The following is a 16322-nucleotide window of genomic DNA, read 5'->3' as shown; positions in this document are numbered from 1 at the left end:
TGGGGGAAAAAACCCTGCTTGGATTGCAACTGTAAATCAATTTGAGGATAACTGACATCATAAAAATATTGAGTCTTTCAATTCATAAACATAGTATATATTCTTATTTCATTTCGTGTTTTTTGTTTCTCTCAGGAATGTTTTGTGGTTTTCAGTTTAGAGGTCTTGTACATCTTTTGTTAAATTTATTCCCCAGGATTTTGTTTTTTTAATGCCAGTGTGATGGAATTTTTAAAAATTTCATTTTCCAACTTTTTGCTGCTGGTATATAAACATACAATCAAATTTTTTTTTTTTGATTCTTTTTTTTCTTTCTTTTCTTTTTTTGTGAGGAAGATTAGCCTTGAGTTAACATCTGTTGCCAATCCTCCTCTTTCTGCTGAGGGAGACTGGCCCTGGGCTAACATCTGTGCCCATCTTCCTCTACTTTATATGTGGGACACCTGCCACAGCGTGGCTTGATAAGTGGTGCGTTAGGTCTGTGCCGGGGATCCGAACCTGTGAACCCTGGGCCGCAGAAGCGGAGTGCATGAACTTAACCACTACGCCCCGGGGCCAGCCCCTACAATCGATTTTTTCTATTAACATTGTAATGTAATACAAAGTATTGTAAAGTAATGTAATAAGCTAAGTTGTCATAGTTGCTTTTTAGATTTCTTAGAATCTAAAAGCATTTTCTATGTAAAAAATCATATCATCTGTAAATAGTGACAGTTTCACTTCTCTCTTTCTGATTTTTATTTTTTATTGCCCTATTGCAATGGCTAGGACCTCCAGTACCATAATAAAGAAGTGAGTGAGCATTCTTGCCTTGTTCCTGCTTTTACAGGAAAAGCATTTAATATCTCACCATTAATTATGTTTGCTATAGGTTTTCACAGATGCCCTTTACCAGACTGAGGATGTTTCCTTCTACTTCTAGTTTGCTGAGAGTTTTTATCATGAGTGTTTCTATGTTGAATTTTGTCAAATGTATTTTCTATATCTATGGAAATAACCGTATGGTTTTTGCCCTTTATTCTTTAATATATTGAATTGCATTGATTTTTTTTTTTAAATATTAAGTCATTCTTACATTCCTAGGACAAACCCTATTTGGTCATGGCCCATCATCCTTTTTATCTATAGCTGAATTCATTGTCCATGAGGACTGACTATTGGTCTTTTTTCTTTTCATTTCTTTTTTGTTCCTTGTTCTTGTCTATTTGTAATGACTTGATCTGATTTTAGTTTTAGTGCTACACTAGCCTCATAAAATAAGTTGGGAAGGGTTCCCTCCTTCCCTAATTTTTGAAAGAGTTTGTGTAAGTTTGGTGTCATTTCTTCCTGGAGAGCATTTTTGCCACACAAATTTGAACCAGCATTTCGAGGTAGACATGGCATAATGAAACAGTTTAGGTAAGAGAGAGTTTTTACCAGTTATCCATTTGGGCTCTTAGATTTCCTGTTTCTTCCTTCTGGTAACTTACTCCCTAATCACCTCTAGGAACACCCTTTCTGATACTTTGGTCTAAGGGGCAGGGCCACATAGTCATCTCTTGGCTCCCTCTCTTGACATGTAGGGGGTCGGGTACAGAGGGTAAAGGGGCAGACTGCACATATCAAAGTCCTGTGCTTTTTACAAGTACAGCTCAGATGCCCCAAGAAAACTTCCCAGATCTCCCAATAGGAACGAACATCTCCCTCCCTGCATTTTTCCTCAGAGCACCTCTCTCTCTTCGCCAGTGACACTTTCTGGAAGGATCTTGCTGATGATCCTCATCCTGGGGTCTAGCCCTGACTCTGCCACTCTCCGGACTTGTGGCCTTTGCAGGTCACCTTTCCTCTCTGGGGCTGGGAACCCTCATCTGTACACTGGGGCGGCTGGATTAGTCAGGGGTCCACTCTGACGCTTCCTGCTTCTCTTTCCAAGAACGCACTGTTAACAGGGATTCCGTGTGACTAGGGTATTTCATGTCCCTGATGAAAATGTCAATGAGGTATTCCCCAGGAGGGCTGGCGTGTACACGCCCGAACGCTAAGTGAACAGGTAAATAAATACCTACGCTCGCGCGGCTGCTCCACGACTCCTTGTGTCCTCCCTCCCAGCATGATGGTGCCCGGCAACGCCGCGGGGGTGGCCAAGCAGTTCCTGCGCTGCATCTTCCACCAGCTGGCCCCCAACGGCATCCTCCCGCAGCTGTTCCAGAGCGCCATCAAAGGTGAGTCGCCCGCGGGGCCCCGGGCGCCCCCCGCGCGGCGCGGCGGCGAAGCCCGAACGCCGCTAAATCCCACTGTGACTTTCCAGATGGCACTTTTTTACGGACGCTGGCCACGTCCCTGATGGACTTCAACGAGCTGAGCTCCATCGCCGCTCTCAGTCAGCTCCTGGAGGTAGGTGTGCTCTGATGACGCTCTAAGCGCCCCCCGAAATCGCCGCTGACGAAGACAGCCCAAGTCATTTACTGTAAACATTCAAAATAATTTAAAATGTCATTAAATTTTAAATAACTTGGATTTAAAAAATTCATTAAAAAAATAAAAATTGCCAAGGCCTAGAAAAGTGTCAGTGGGACACTGCTGTTTTGTGTGGATTTACTATTTATTTAAAGCTTCCGGACACCCTCAACTACAGGGTGGACGCCAGCCGTTGAGACTCTCCTCCACAGAACTGGCCAGCTTTCGAAATGCGTGGTGGGTAGAACAGGTGCACTGTATCGCGAGACTTGCAATCAAGGCTCAGCCTCACTGCTTATTTTTGTATCGTGAGATTTGGATGGAAGTCCTGCTTATTTGCTGTATCGCGAGGCTTAGAGTCAATTCTCAGCGTCACTGCTTATTGATTGTATCGCGAGACTTGGATTCGTGTCTTGAGTCCTCTGCTTATTAGCTTCTTCAATTAGTTGAGAGGGTTGGCAGATTGACGTAGGGCGTTTGCTGTCCCTGTGGTCTGTCCTCAGTCTTTGGCCAGCGGAGTTTCCAACAAGTGTCGTTCATTGTGTGTTCTTAGCCCCTAACCACACAAATCGTAAATCCTTAAAAGATGTCTCTTATTTCTTGCTCACATGTCATCTTCTCTCACTGAGTCAAAGATCACAATTTTTCCCCCTAAGTTTGTCTGAAGTTGTCGATTTTTTTCTGTACTCCTCCTGCCGATTACAATGATTACCCTGTATGGTAGGCACACCACACACATTTATCGCGTGAATATGTGATTTTGAAAACTGATCTTCAGCAAATAGCTACATGAATTCCCACGCTGTTTCAGCAGTTGATTGCGTATGCTTTTGTGTTTTTAGGGTCTAAATAACAAAAAGAATTTACCAGCAGGGGGTGCTATGATACGCTGTTTGGAAAACATTGCCACCTTCATGGAAGCTCTGCCCATGGATTCTCCTAGTAGCCTCTGGACCACAATCAGCAACCAGTTTCAGACATTTTTTGCCAAGCTGCCTTCTGTTTTGCCCCTGAAGGTAAGCCGAGCCCAAGATTTCATTTTAAATTACTTTCTTACCGTTTGCAGACCATCTGCTTGTAGAGAAGCAGGATCTTGGGTGACTTAATGTTTCATACAGGGCTGTAAGAAATCTTTGTTAGCCATGGAATGGAGAGTATTATTTAGGTCGTTTTCTCCAAATGTTACGGAATGACAGCAGTATTAAGTGGGCATTTTGACTTAGTGATTTCATGTTTCCTATTGATTAAACAAAAGATCAGGAAGACATTAGTAGATTGTGTTTATCTAGAAATTTTTCTCAAGTGGATATTAAATAAATACATAAATAAATGAATAGTTTTGTCTAAAAGGAGACCAGACATATAATGTATAATGTAAAGCTTCAATTTTAGAGAATTGTCTAAAGGGAAGTGATTGCTTGTGTGTTCTTGAATAAAGTACTTACAAGACCAAGATAATAGTTCTGTTTGACTGCTTTACCCTCTCTTACCCCCCATACCACCCTCCAAGAATATACACACAGTTACGTAGCTGGAAATCTGGTAACCTAAGGAACATTTTCAGCATGAGTCCATTAAACGTAAAAACAGAATCCTATACCGTTAAAGCTGGAAGAGACCTATAAAAACCATCCTTTCCAATGCCCACAGTTTCCAGAAAGAGAACTGCAAATGCAGAGAGGTTGTGGCAGTGTGAGGATTAGAACTCAAGTCTTCTGACTCCCAGTCCAGTGTCCTTTCCACTAACAGACTCCTAGAGTCCTTCTAAAGCAGTGTTAAATGGAAGGCACTCAGGTCTCTATAGCAGGGAGAAAGGAGATGGCTGGTAGTGGCCATTGCTATGTCTTTGAACCTTATTTGCTCCACAACTTTTTGTGCTTTATGCAGATTACAGATAGAAATATTCAACTTGCAAAAAAATGAATCACTTGTTGATCTGACAAGTGAAGTTCCATGTTGGCAGCACCACTTCTCAAATGAGTATTACATGTACGTAAAGTGTTTTATAAAGGCCAACCACCTCTGATAATACCTTTTCCCGAATGAGCGGATTTGGAAAATATGACCTCCAAATAGGGTCTGTACTGATGATAATTCAGGGACCCTTAGCTTGATGTCTGCTGCTTTCTTTGAGTTTGAAGTTACTGTGAGAAGCAGGAATGCTGAGATCTTGACCATCTCTCACGTCCTATCCTCGTCTACCCACAAATCTGAAGTAGCTGAATAAATCCAAGCAAAAAGGATAAGCACTTTGAAACCATGTATGTATATAGCTACTGTACACGCGTAGGAAATCAAGTGCACGCGTTTTAACATGGCCTCTTGGAACCTCCCTGGGACCAGAGAGCCATTCAGGGCCATTCATTGCTTAGGAGCCATACACTCTAAGAGAAGGGGTGGGGCAGGCATGGCAAATTCAAATGCCTATAGGTTGATCCTATAGTCAAAATGCTTAACTTGAACACTGACCAGTTGGAAGTGTTGACAGCCATAACCAACTGGTAAGCCTAATTTTTGACAATCAGCCCTGCCTATAGGGACCCTGATTGCAAGGTTAGTGAGTGGAGTAGAGTGAGATAAGAAAATAGTGAGAATTGAGACCCTTGAGAACTGGAAAGCACCAACCCCTTCTAATGGGGTCAGCTGCTACTCCATTCTAGCCAATTGTTATGTGGGAATGCAAGCCTCATGTTCTTGATCTTCTCATGTTTTTCAAGATGATATTTCCTGATTTTTAAAACACTATGGGGACCTGATGCGCAGCTGGTTTTCAGTCCCTGGTTTAAAGTAATGTAAATGTCACATCAACTCCGATGGGTGTTGAGCAGATAAAATAGACCAATGGTTCCCTTAGAAAGTACTTGGGAAATACTTTCAGCATTTATATAAATACCTGCCCTGCTAGATCAGATCTGGGCACTGCCTCTGATCATCTTCTGCTTTGTTTTTAATCTCTGGGAAAAATATTAAGCCATTGAAAAACCTTCTGTAGTTTATTCTTATCAGTTAAGAAAAGTGGATCTCAAACTTCATTGTGCATCAGTGTTCCTGAAGGACTTGTTAAAAAACAGATTCCTGGGCCTTATTCAGAGAGTTTCTGATTCAGTAGGGGTGCAGCCTGAGGATTTGCTTTCTAACAAGTTTCCATGTGATAGAGGTGCTGCTGGTCCAGGGGTTATACTTGGAGAAACACTGGCTTAGTTTGTGCTATCTTAAAGAGGTTAATATTGTACACAGCTGCAGAGATTAAACTGTGACCTGCTATTGTGATATATTTACAATGTTAAATACTATCATTGTTTATTCTTCCTGTATCCCTTTCCCCCAATCCCGGTACACTTGATTTAAAAAGTACATTTTGATGTGAAATCTTGCCAAAATACAACTCTAATAGATTTGTGAGGCGTGATTTTCTCTTGTAGAAATTTTACTGCTTTTTCCCAGGGTTTTGTTATGTCTTTTAGTAGCAGAGAAAGGGCAGACAAAACAGGTTCTTGTTTGGACTAATAAGCCTAATGGTTTTAAATCAATCTAAATAGTTTTTTTCAATGTGGCCTTATACAAATTAGTGTACTTCTTTAGAGTTGGACACATTTAATATCTACCTATCCACCTATCTGTCAATCTATCCATCCGTCCATCCATCCATCCATCCATGCATCCATCCATCCGATTCTTTATCCAGCTCTCTGTCTGATTTAATTTTAGGGATATATTTTTGCAAAGTAGTTTAGGAGCTATGTTTAATTATTTAATTGTTTAACATTGTTTAATTAATTGTTTAAGTAAAATTTTAGACCCAAGAATGATTTTTTTCAACATGAACATATGGCATGGAAAACTGTAAGGAGGCAGTTATATTTTAGACTTTTTTTTCCTAAAATAAATGCTTATAGGAAATATATGAAGCAAAATATATATTAAGGATACTCACTTTTGCTTTTTTCGTATTTGTTCACAGTGTTCTTTAGATTCCAGTTTGAGAATTATGATTTGCCTCTTGAAGATACCCTCTACCAATGCCACAAGGGTATGTATATTTCAGAAAAATATAACCAATTGGTTATTCAGTTTTTTTTTAACCTAAAAGACAGGCATGTAGCAATACTGAAAAAATAGTTACTGTATACTGAATGCTTCACTTTCAACCTCTTTGAAAGTGTCTAGTGTGAAGAGCTCTAATACATCACAGTATCATTTTTTTATAATTGGTCCTCTTAGTCCTAGGCCATGTCCACCAGTCCATCCTCCATACTACAAACTAGGTGATCCTTCTAAACACAGATCTCATCGTATTGATTCCTTGCTTAAAAATCTTTGATAACTTCTCATTTTTTTAGCATAATGTCCAAATTCCTTAATGCGGCGTACAAGAAGGTGCTTCATTAACTTGCCAGCCTGTCTTTCCAGTCTAGTCTTCGGCCGTTTGTCTTGTCCCCCATGCCTCCTGAGTTCTTTCAGAGTCATCGTCATCATCATCAAAGCAACAGCCCCTGCTTGGTGAGCACTTATCACATGGCAGGCATTGTGCCAACCGCTTTCCATGTACGATCTTATTTAATTTCATACTTCCTCGCCTTTGCTTAGGCCATTTCCTTTGCCCGAAACGTTTTATACCCTTGTCGGTGAGGTGAACTCCTTCTCATTCTTCAAGAGGAGAATTTGAATTCCATTCAAATAAAAAAATGCGCATATTCTTTTTGCAACTCTTCCTATATCAGATCCCACAATACCGGATGGAGCTCTCTATATTAGCGGTTATATTGTACTGAGGTTTCCCCAGTGAGGCTGTGAGCTTCATGAAGTCCAGCACTGTGTCTCATTCGCCTTTGTGTTCCTGGCTACATTTCTGGTCTGCATTACATGCAATAATGCAATCGTTTGTATTGCGATCGCTTGTAACTACTAGTTAATATACCAAGAAGGCACATCCTCTGTAACCTTTTACCTTGACTGTGCTTTCATAGAGTCATGTTTATGCTGGAAAGTTGCAAAGAGATCATTTGGTCTACTCTGCTCATTTACATATAAGGAAACAGGCTCAGAGAGATGAAGTGTCTTGGCCAAGGTCGCGTAGCTGGTTAGTGGAAGATTTGAGACTTGAACCTAGGTCCTCTGATTCTAAGTTCCTTGATTTTTCTGTTGTACCGAATTGCCCCATCACCATACTGCTTTGCTAGATATAAGAGCAAGTTTCTATATAGGTTTGAAGTCAGGTTTCTCTTTTTGACCCATAAGGATGCATTGTATGTCAACTAGAGACATATTCCTGTCCTCACTCATCCATCATCAGTGTTGCAAGGCAGCAACATTTATGCAGAGCAAAGAAGACTGAATCAACAGTAGCGTTTCAAAGAGTTTCTTTAAGATTTTCTATATGGAAAGCACTATATGGGTTTTGTGGGGAATACAAACAAATGAAAGACATAATTCCTATCCTCAGGGACAACTAACATGTAATGAATTCATTTTTGTATCAGTAAGGAAAAAGGATCTCAAAAGTGCTCATATCCTTTGATTTAGTCATTCCTTTCCTGGGACTCTATTCTAAGGAAAAAAAAGAAAATGCAAATTTCATGCAAAAACATATTTAGTGGGATGTTATTTATAATAAAACGTGACTTTTGTGGCTATTAAATTGGATGATTATGAATAAAATATTAAATAGCATTGGGAATTTCTTATGTTATTATTAACAAAATGAAATTAACAAAATTTAGGATTGTGTATGTAAGATTTCAACTAAGTAAACTGATGTGCAACAAAGAAGGGAAATATATCTAAATGTCATCACTAGTGGTGGGATTATGGATGACTTTTCTTTTCTTATCTGTACTTTCCTACAGATTCTGCGTTTGCACATCAAGCATGTATTACTTTTATAATCCAGACAGTTAAGACTTTAGAGGTTGAGAAATTGTGGAAGTCATGGCATGGAAGTCTTTTGGAGCCCAATTAAAATCCTGTCTTCCCTACAGAGCAATTCTGCCTCTGGAGAATTGCCATGGAATTTGGGTTTGAATTCCATTTAATAGCTGTATGGCCTTAGACAAGTTACTTCCCTGTTTAACTGCCTCAGCTGCAGAACAGGGGTACCAAAGCTTCAGAGAGTTGTGATGCAGATCATAGCAACAGTGATGGAGGGCTTACTGTTGCCAAGTGCTTTAAATACATTATCTCCTTTAATTCTCACAACACTAATGAGGTGAAGGCTATTATTATCCTCATTGTAGAGAGGAGAGAACTAAGTCCAGAGAGGTTAAATCACTTGCTCAAGGTCACAGAGAGCTAGAGCTTGAAAACACTTGTGTGAGATTCTGTAGCTTATGTCGTTATTATAGCATACTGTCTCCCCAGGATTGTTATAAGAAATTTCAATGAGATAAACTATATAAAAGCATCTAACTCTTCCTGATATTTAGTAGGTGCTCAATAAATGTTTCTAAATGACTTAAGAAAGTGTATGGATCTAAAACTGACCCTTTATGAGTGGGATTCAGATTGGGAAACCAAAACTGACAATGCCTTCGTGATTAACATTTGGCAGGAAGCTGGGTCATGATGAGTTTTATCTAAACTAATAGTGCTTTGGTACTTACATGCAAAGATGGTTTGTGCTACTTAACTGAGATGGTAGGCTTCTAGAGGAGCTGGATCCGATGAACCCATAGATGCCTAACGATTCTGAGAAATAGAGTGGGAGATCCTAATGCAAACCTCACAAAGTCTTGATTGCTGGAAGTGTACATGAGGATAGGGTTGGAGTTAAGTAGGTTTATAAATGATGCCACCTGGAAAAATGGATTTTTTTTTTTAGCAATAAAATGATTAATTCATGCTCTTTGAGCCATTGATTGAAGGTACCGTTCTGTTCTTGTTAGACCAATTGATTTTAATTGGTCCCAATCTCATTGCAGAGTTTGTTGGAACCATTTTCAAAACTGCTCAGCTTTGTAATTCAGAATGCTGTCTTCACTTTGGCCTACCTGGTGGAGGTGTGTGGCTTATGTTACCGAGCTTTCACTAAGGTAAGGTTGCATATGTGTGTGTTCCTGGGAAATGAAAACTGGCAGAGACATATTCTTTCTAATCAGTATCAAATCCCTGTTAGGTTAATTGCTTCAATATAGTTAAAAATGAGTAATTCTAGGTGGCTGGCCCGGTGGTACAAGCGGTTAAGTGCATGCGCTCCGCTGCGGCGGCCCGGAGTTCGCCGGTTCAGATCCCGGGCGCGCACCGATGCACCGCTTGTCAAGCCATGCTGTGGCGGCATCCCATATAAAGTAGAGGAAGATGGGCATGGATGTTAGCCCAGAGCCAGTCTTCCTCAGCAAAAAGAGGAGGATTGGCAGATGTTAGCTCAGGGCCGATCTTCCTCAAAAAAAAAAAAGAGTAATTCTACTGAGGTCTATTAATTATCGTTGGAAGGAAACACTTTACACACATGCATATATAAACTATATCTTAAATATGCAAGTTTGGAGAATTGAGGGTCATATGGTTTAGAAGAGAAGAGGTGTTTTGAATGACATGAGATAACGGTCTAAATGACCTCTTAAAGTTGTTTTCAAGTTCACCATCCCGTGATTAGCTGGCAAGCCATCACTACGTATCATTTTTATACCCAAAGTAGAAAAATATCAGCTTGTCATTTGTAAAAGCCTGTGGAGAGCTCTTTAATTCTCATCATTTGTCTCCCCAGTTCTGAGTTCTTGGCCTCTGAGATTGTAATCTCATCTTTTGTCATCTTGCCTTAATAATGGTTTCTCTATTGCATTATCTTTAGTATCCCCTGCCCCACTACTGAGGGAGTGGAAAAGTACTGCTTGCCCAGTACATATAGCAGCCTTGTTGGAGCTGATAGACACTGTCCTAATGGAAATGCAGAAGGCAGGGCAAACTGGGAGCATTTCTGTCCTTAAGAACAATGTGCAAATGTTACTTGTCCATTTCCAAATTTTCCAAGATCATTTTCAATGAGGTCTCTGTTTCTGTAGTTCTGTCTTGAATATTTGGAATACTCCTTTGTTCATGTTGTCCACTTCTATAAGCGCTTTATTTTCCTCATAAAAATCTAATTTTATATCAAGGCTTTCACTCTATTTGAAACACTCTTGTCTCCTTTCTTACCATCTTGTGTCTGTTCTGCCGTGTTAAGTGTTCCGTGATGATCTTCTCTTTAGTCTTTCTGATTGTAAGCTATTTATTACTCTGCCTGGAACAATATGTTTTCTAACTACCAAAATCATCAGCATTTTTTTCTACTTTCAAATTCTTCCTGAAAAATGACTTATTCCTTTTTTCACTTAAAAAAATAGATCTGTAAGACAGAGCACCAAGTACATGAAAAGATGTTCTATTTTTAAGAGTTATTTTATTTTTAAATTTTCTTTATGTTTGATTTGTTTAAATTATACATTTTTTTAGAGGAAGAACCGTAATGAGTTTGTACTTTCTATGTTGTACATTATAGTTATTAATTACAGGGGACCTTTCACTATTTTGAATTCAAGATATTCTTGGTTTTGAATATTTATTATACATTGTATCCCCTCATAATCTATCATAACTTCAGTGGCCTTTCACTTCCTGTTGTCATCTACCCTTCCTCATTTCCTCAACTCAAAATGGCTATTACTTGTAGAAAGCTTCAATCTAGGGTTTTCCCACCTTCTTCATAGATAATGAGAAACTGTCATAAATAGTTAAAGAAATAACAGTATCTAATGGAGCCTTCTCCCTTATTTAATCAAAAGAAAAGGCATGGTAAGGTAAGGGCTCTGGAGACTTCTCTTTCTGGCAATCTGACGGTCTAGATAACCTGAAGACTGTCCCACTTATGACACTGGAAGTACTGGATGAAATGTAATAAACTCGATTTTAAATATATAGCTGATTTTATAGGAATGAAAGGGGCAAGAATGGAGAGGTAATTGAGAACCAGAGTGATAAGAATATAAGCCGATTTTGTAGCAGTCTTGGGGTGAAAGAGTTGCTTGTCTTGGTAACTTAGTGGTTTGAGTTTTGAAGACCACACAGAGAAAGGAGATGAGGCCTTGGGACTAATTCAGGCTGGGAGTTGGAGCTAAGTTGTCCCCAGGAGAAAGTCAGAACCCTTGAAAGGCTATACATTTGGTAAAAGGGTGATTTGGAAAGAATATATTGTTATATGGAGGTGACTAGGATCTGTCTGTGCCTGAGAACTCAAGAACAGATTTATAGTCTCCCTTGAGAATTAGTAAACATGAGCCTATCTTTGGACATGTTTAGAGTTTGAATTTATAATACCTGCATGCTCTGTGAACCCCTAAACTGAAAAGTCAAGTATCATTGGGGCTTAGCAAGTAATAGCATTGGAGTGTCTGGTAGAAGCAAGTTCAGAATCAATCTTCAAACCTCTCTGAAGGGATATGCCTTCAACCTAGGCCCAAGAGGATTCCCATAATTTACATCCAGATGAACATGAGCTCACAATCTAAAATTACAAAACATATGAAGAAATAATCCCCCATGAGCTAAATTAGCAGAGTCAACAAACAGCAAGATTATTCCCCCTAAGAATATCCAATATTAAAACTGTGACAGAGACTATAAAAACACACTTTAAATGATAAGCAAATAAAAGATGAATTAAAAACATGAGAAGAGTTCTAGTCACTTTCCAAAAAAAAAAACAGATAAATTTGAACAAAGCAGAAATTCTAGAAATGAAATAATCACTGACATTAAAAACTCAATGAACAAGTTAAGCAGCAAATTAGACATAGCTAAAGAAGGAATTGGCGAAATGGAAAATAGATCTGAAGAAATTACGTAACATGCAGCAAAGACAGATAAAGAGATGAAGAATATAAAGAGAAGATCTGGGGCCGGCCCCATGGCTTAGCGGTTAAGTGTGCGCACTCCGCTACTGGCGGCCCAGGTTTGGATCCCAGGCACGCACAGATGCACCACTTCTCCAGCCATGCTGAGGCCACGTCCCACATACAGCAACTAGAAGGATGTGCAGCTATGACATACAACTATCTACTGGGGCTTTGGGGAAAAAGAAGGAGGAGGATTGGCAATAGATGTTAGCTCAGGGCCGGTCTTCCTCAGCAAAAAGAGGAAGATTAGCACGGATGTTAGCTCAGGGCTGATCTTCCTCACAAAAAAATAATAATAATAAAATAAAATAAATAAAGAGAAGATCTAACATATCTAATAAATGTTTCAGAGAAGGGAAACAGGCTTTTTGTCAATTCTAGAATTGATGAAAGTCATTAATGCTCTGATTCAGGAAGCACAATGAGCCCTAAAAGTTTTACAAATAAACTAAAGTTTTACCTGCTCATGTCATAGTCTACATGAGTATGTACCCCTTGGCAGAATAGCCAAGATAAATAAAATATTTTAAGGGCAACCAAGAGAAAAGACACTCTACAGATAGACTGACAACAAATTTCTCAACAGCACAGTGGAAGCCAGAAGATGATGGGAAAAATAAGTCTTTAAAATTATGAGAAAAAAATAACTGTCCACCTGGAATTCTCTACCAGCTAAGTTATCATTTAAGAGTTAAGGCTAAATAAATAAACTATTAGGCAAATAATAAATTTCCTAATAGATTCTTAACTGAAACAAGTACTGAAAGATATATTACAAGAAGAAAAAAACTGAACCAAGAAGGAAGGAGTGAAATGTATGAGGGAGCTCTTTGGTTATACTAATAAAGTTACCAAAACTCTGGCAAGACTGATCAAGAGAAGCAGAGAAAAGGCACGGATAAAGAATATCAACAATGAAAAAAGGAACATAACTTTAGTATATTAGGGATCTAAAAATGAACAACTTTATGCCAGTAAATATGAAATCTTGGACAATAGGGACAATTTTCTAGAAAAATGTAATATGTAACAATCAGAAAAAAAGATGACTTGACTTAAATGATTAACAATGGAATCAGTAATTAAAATCATTCCAGTTTTAAAGACAGCTTCTCTTAGACATTTAAGGAACATGTTTAACTCTACTTTATGCAAACTAATAACAAGAAATAGAAAAAAGGGAATGCTTCCCAACATACTTTATGAGGCCAGTAGAATCTTGGTAGCAACAGACAAGGGCGGTGGGGGAAAGGAAAATTATAGGCCAATTATGCTTCAAAGATGCAAAAATTCTGAGTGAATAATAGCAAATTAATGCATTAAAAATAAAGCCTCATGACCCAGTGAGGATTTTCTTGAAATGTAAGAGTGATTTAAATATTAGAACATCTATTTATGTCACCATGTTACCAGATTAAAGGAGAAAAGAAAACTTTTATCATTATCTCAGCAGGCGGAAAAGAAGCATTCTATATAATTCAACATCCATGTATGATAAATCTTGTCAAACTGAATAGAAAGGAACTTCCTTAACTTGATAAAGGGTGTCTTCCAGAAACCTCTAGGAAACATTATCCTTAATGGTGAAATGCCAACAGTAGTTCCTTTAAAATCATAAATAAGACAAGAATGGCCATTATCACTGCTTCTATTCATTATGGTCTTGGAGGTCCTACTCAGTTCAATAAGATAGGAAGAAGAAATAAAAGGTATAAGGACTAGAAAGGAGAAATAAAACTCTCAGTTTTCATAGATGATGTGACTACAAATGTACTGAAGAGAATCTATCTATAGACACCTTTTTATAACTTTTATAAGAGAGTTCAGCAAGGATGCTGCATACAAGTGAATACCCAGAAATCATCTACCTTTAATATTTAGTTACAAATGATCATAAAATATACTTTAAAAATGTCATTTATGGTGGCAACAAAAAATAAATCTAATAAAAATGTGCAAGAACTTTATGGAGATAACCAGAAAATTTTATTAAACAGCATTAAATAAGTGGAGACAGATCTCATGTTCGTGGACAAGGACTCAGCGTAATAAAGACAGCTAATTCTCACAAAATAACCTATAAATTTAGTATAATTCCAATAAAAATCCTAGATTTTCTCTCCTGATGATAATGGACTAGAAAATTTGAACCTATCCTGCCACTTAACTTAAAAAGGTAAAAAAAAATGAACAAATTGTTCGGAAAGCTTCTTAAAAGCATCAAAATATTAACCAGATATAGAAGAATTACCAGGCTAAGATCTGAGAGAGCACAGAAATGCAGAGTGAGCCTAGCACTGAAGGCCATTTTTGCCCTGGGGGTGTTTGTCTATCTGGAAGATGTGACTGAAAGGCTAAACTGCAATTTTGGAAGATCCAGGAGGCTAGGGGGACAAAAGTCAGAATCCAGCACCTACCAAGAGCAGAGGCTCTGTCTGATACGGTACCCCGCCTCCCCCAGTTTTGGTTGGGACCACAGAGTAAAGATAGTCCAGAAGTAAACTTAACCTCACATGGACACAGCTCACTGTCAAGCCTTTTGGTGGCTCAAGATAAGATATTACAAGGTTTGTATGTTTGTTAACGTAACCGTGGACCGCTAGTGCTTCCAGGTACTGGGCGAAAAATAAACAGAAAGCTTTTTGGAGGAAAATAACATTTCATGGCTCAAATTTTTCTACAAATAATTTTTTAAATAAAGCATCCAGTGTGCAAAGATAACCAGACATATGAGGAAGCAAGATACCATGAGCGAGAATGAGTAGAAAGAAAAGACAGTGGATGCAGACCCACAGGGTCTCCAGTTACTTGATTATGATCAAGAAAGGACACATAGGGGGCTTCTAAAGTGCTTGTGATGTGCTGTTGTTTGACCTGGGTGCTGATTACATGAGTGTTCAATCTATATTAATCCACTTATCTGCATGCTTATGTTTTATGTACTTTTCAGCATGTGTGTTATAGTTGACAATAAAAAAGCCTTACAAAATTGAAAACAATCTAGTATTCCGTTGACAGGAGGACAGATCAATGAATTTTGGTATGTTCATACAATGAAATATTATTAAGCCATTTAGTTGAAAGAACTAGAGCTACATGTATCAATAGGGACTAATTTCAAAAATATAATGTAGTGAAAAATTATAAGTTGCAGAAAGATATGCACAGTATGATACCATGATAGAAAGTTAAAAGACATGCAAAAATAATGTTATACATTATAATGGAGGCAAACATATGTAGTAAAAGTGTAAAAACATACATGAAATAATAAGCGCCAGATTCGAAATAGTGGCTACTTCAAAGAAGGGAGAAAGAAAAGAGAGCACTGTATAGGTAGCTTCAACTGTTTCTAGATATTTGATTGATTATAAAGAAGTGTTAAATAAAGCAAAATGTTATGATTTGACAAAGATGAGTGGTAGTACATAATATATTCCATCTCTCTATTTTCTATTTGCTTAAAATAGCCCATTTGAATAGTAAGTTCCTTAGAGAGGATATGAGACCCTTTAAACAGTTGTACATATTTCTCTCTAACTCATTTTCTATTGCAAAAACTACTTTTAGATTTGTTTAATCTCTGCAGTTCTTGATACCTATCATTCCCTGCAAATAAGAACCAAATCCTGTGGTTTCAGTATTTAAGAGAGAGCCTTTTTCTTATGCATTAAATTATGTGTTCTCAGTGCTTCAGTAAACTCATTACACACACAAAAATGCCTTTTTTATTTTTTCTCTTTAGTTTTAATTTTATTTCTTAAGGACAGTTCATTATGCATTTTTAAATACTGATTTTTATTTCTGATCTTTGAATCTTTTGGCAGCTCTTTGACATAGATCTTTTCTAATTGAATTTTTAGAAATTGCTTACCTTCTTCTATCTTGTTTTATTTAGGAGCGGGATAAATTCTACTTGTCTCGCAGTGTTGTTCTAGAACTTCTGCAGGCCCTGAAGCTGAAATCTCCTTTACCAGATACAAACCTCCTTCTGCTTGTCCAGGTAGGCTTATGCCTCAT

General features: G+C 38.2%; 1 protein-coding gene across 5 annotated transcripts in view; it reads left to right on the top strand.

Annotated features, from left to right (window-relative positions):
- Positions 1 to 16322, top strand: part of UNC79 (unc-79 subunit of NALCN channel complex) — a 231192-nt gene that overhangs the window by 181330 nt on the left and 33540 nt on the right. For all 5 annotated transcript variants that reach the window (XM_087448020.1, XM_087448023.1, XM_087448021.1 and 2 more), the window contains 6 exons: positions 2089 to 2201; positions 2288 to 2373; positions 3279 to 3452; positions 6398 to 6466; positions 9354 to 9464; positions 16201 to 16305. In XM_087448020.1, coding sequence (XP_087304146.1) covers positions 2089 to 2201; positions 2288 to 2373; positions 3279 to 3452; positions 6398 to 6466; positions 9354 to 9464; positions 16201 to 16305 — 658 coding nt within the window. The remainder of the gene's footprint in view (positions 1 to 2088; positions 2202 to 2287; positions 2374 to 3278; positions 3453 to 6397; positions 6467 to 9353; positions 9465 to 16200; positions 16306 to 16322) is intronic.

This window comes from Ceratotherium simum, chromosome 24 (genome assembly GCF_057802395.1).
Source record: "Ceratotherium simum simum isolate JZ-2026a chromosome 24, ASM5780239v1, whole genome shotgun sequence".
Classification (NCBI taxonomy): Eukaryota; Metazoa; Chordata; class Mammalia; order Perissodactyla; family Rhinocerotidae; genus Ceratotherium; species Ceratotherium simum.
The sequence above is the reverse complement of the archived record's forward strand: the minus strand, read 5'-3'. Positions and strand labels throughout refer to the sequence as shown.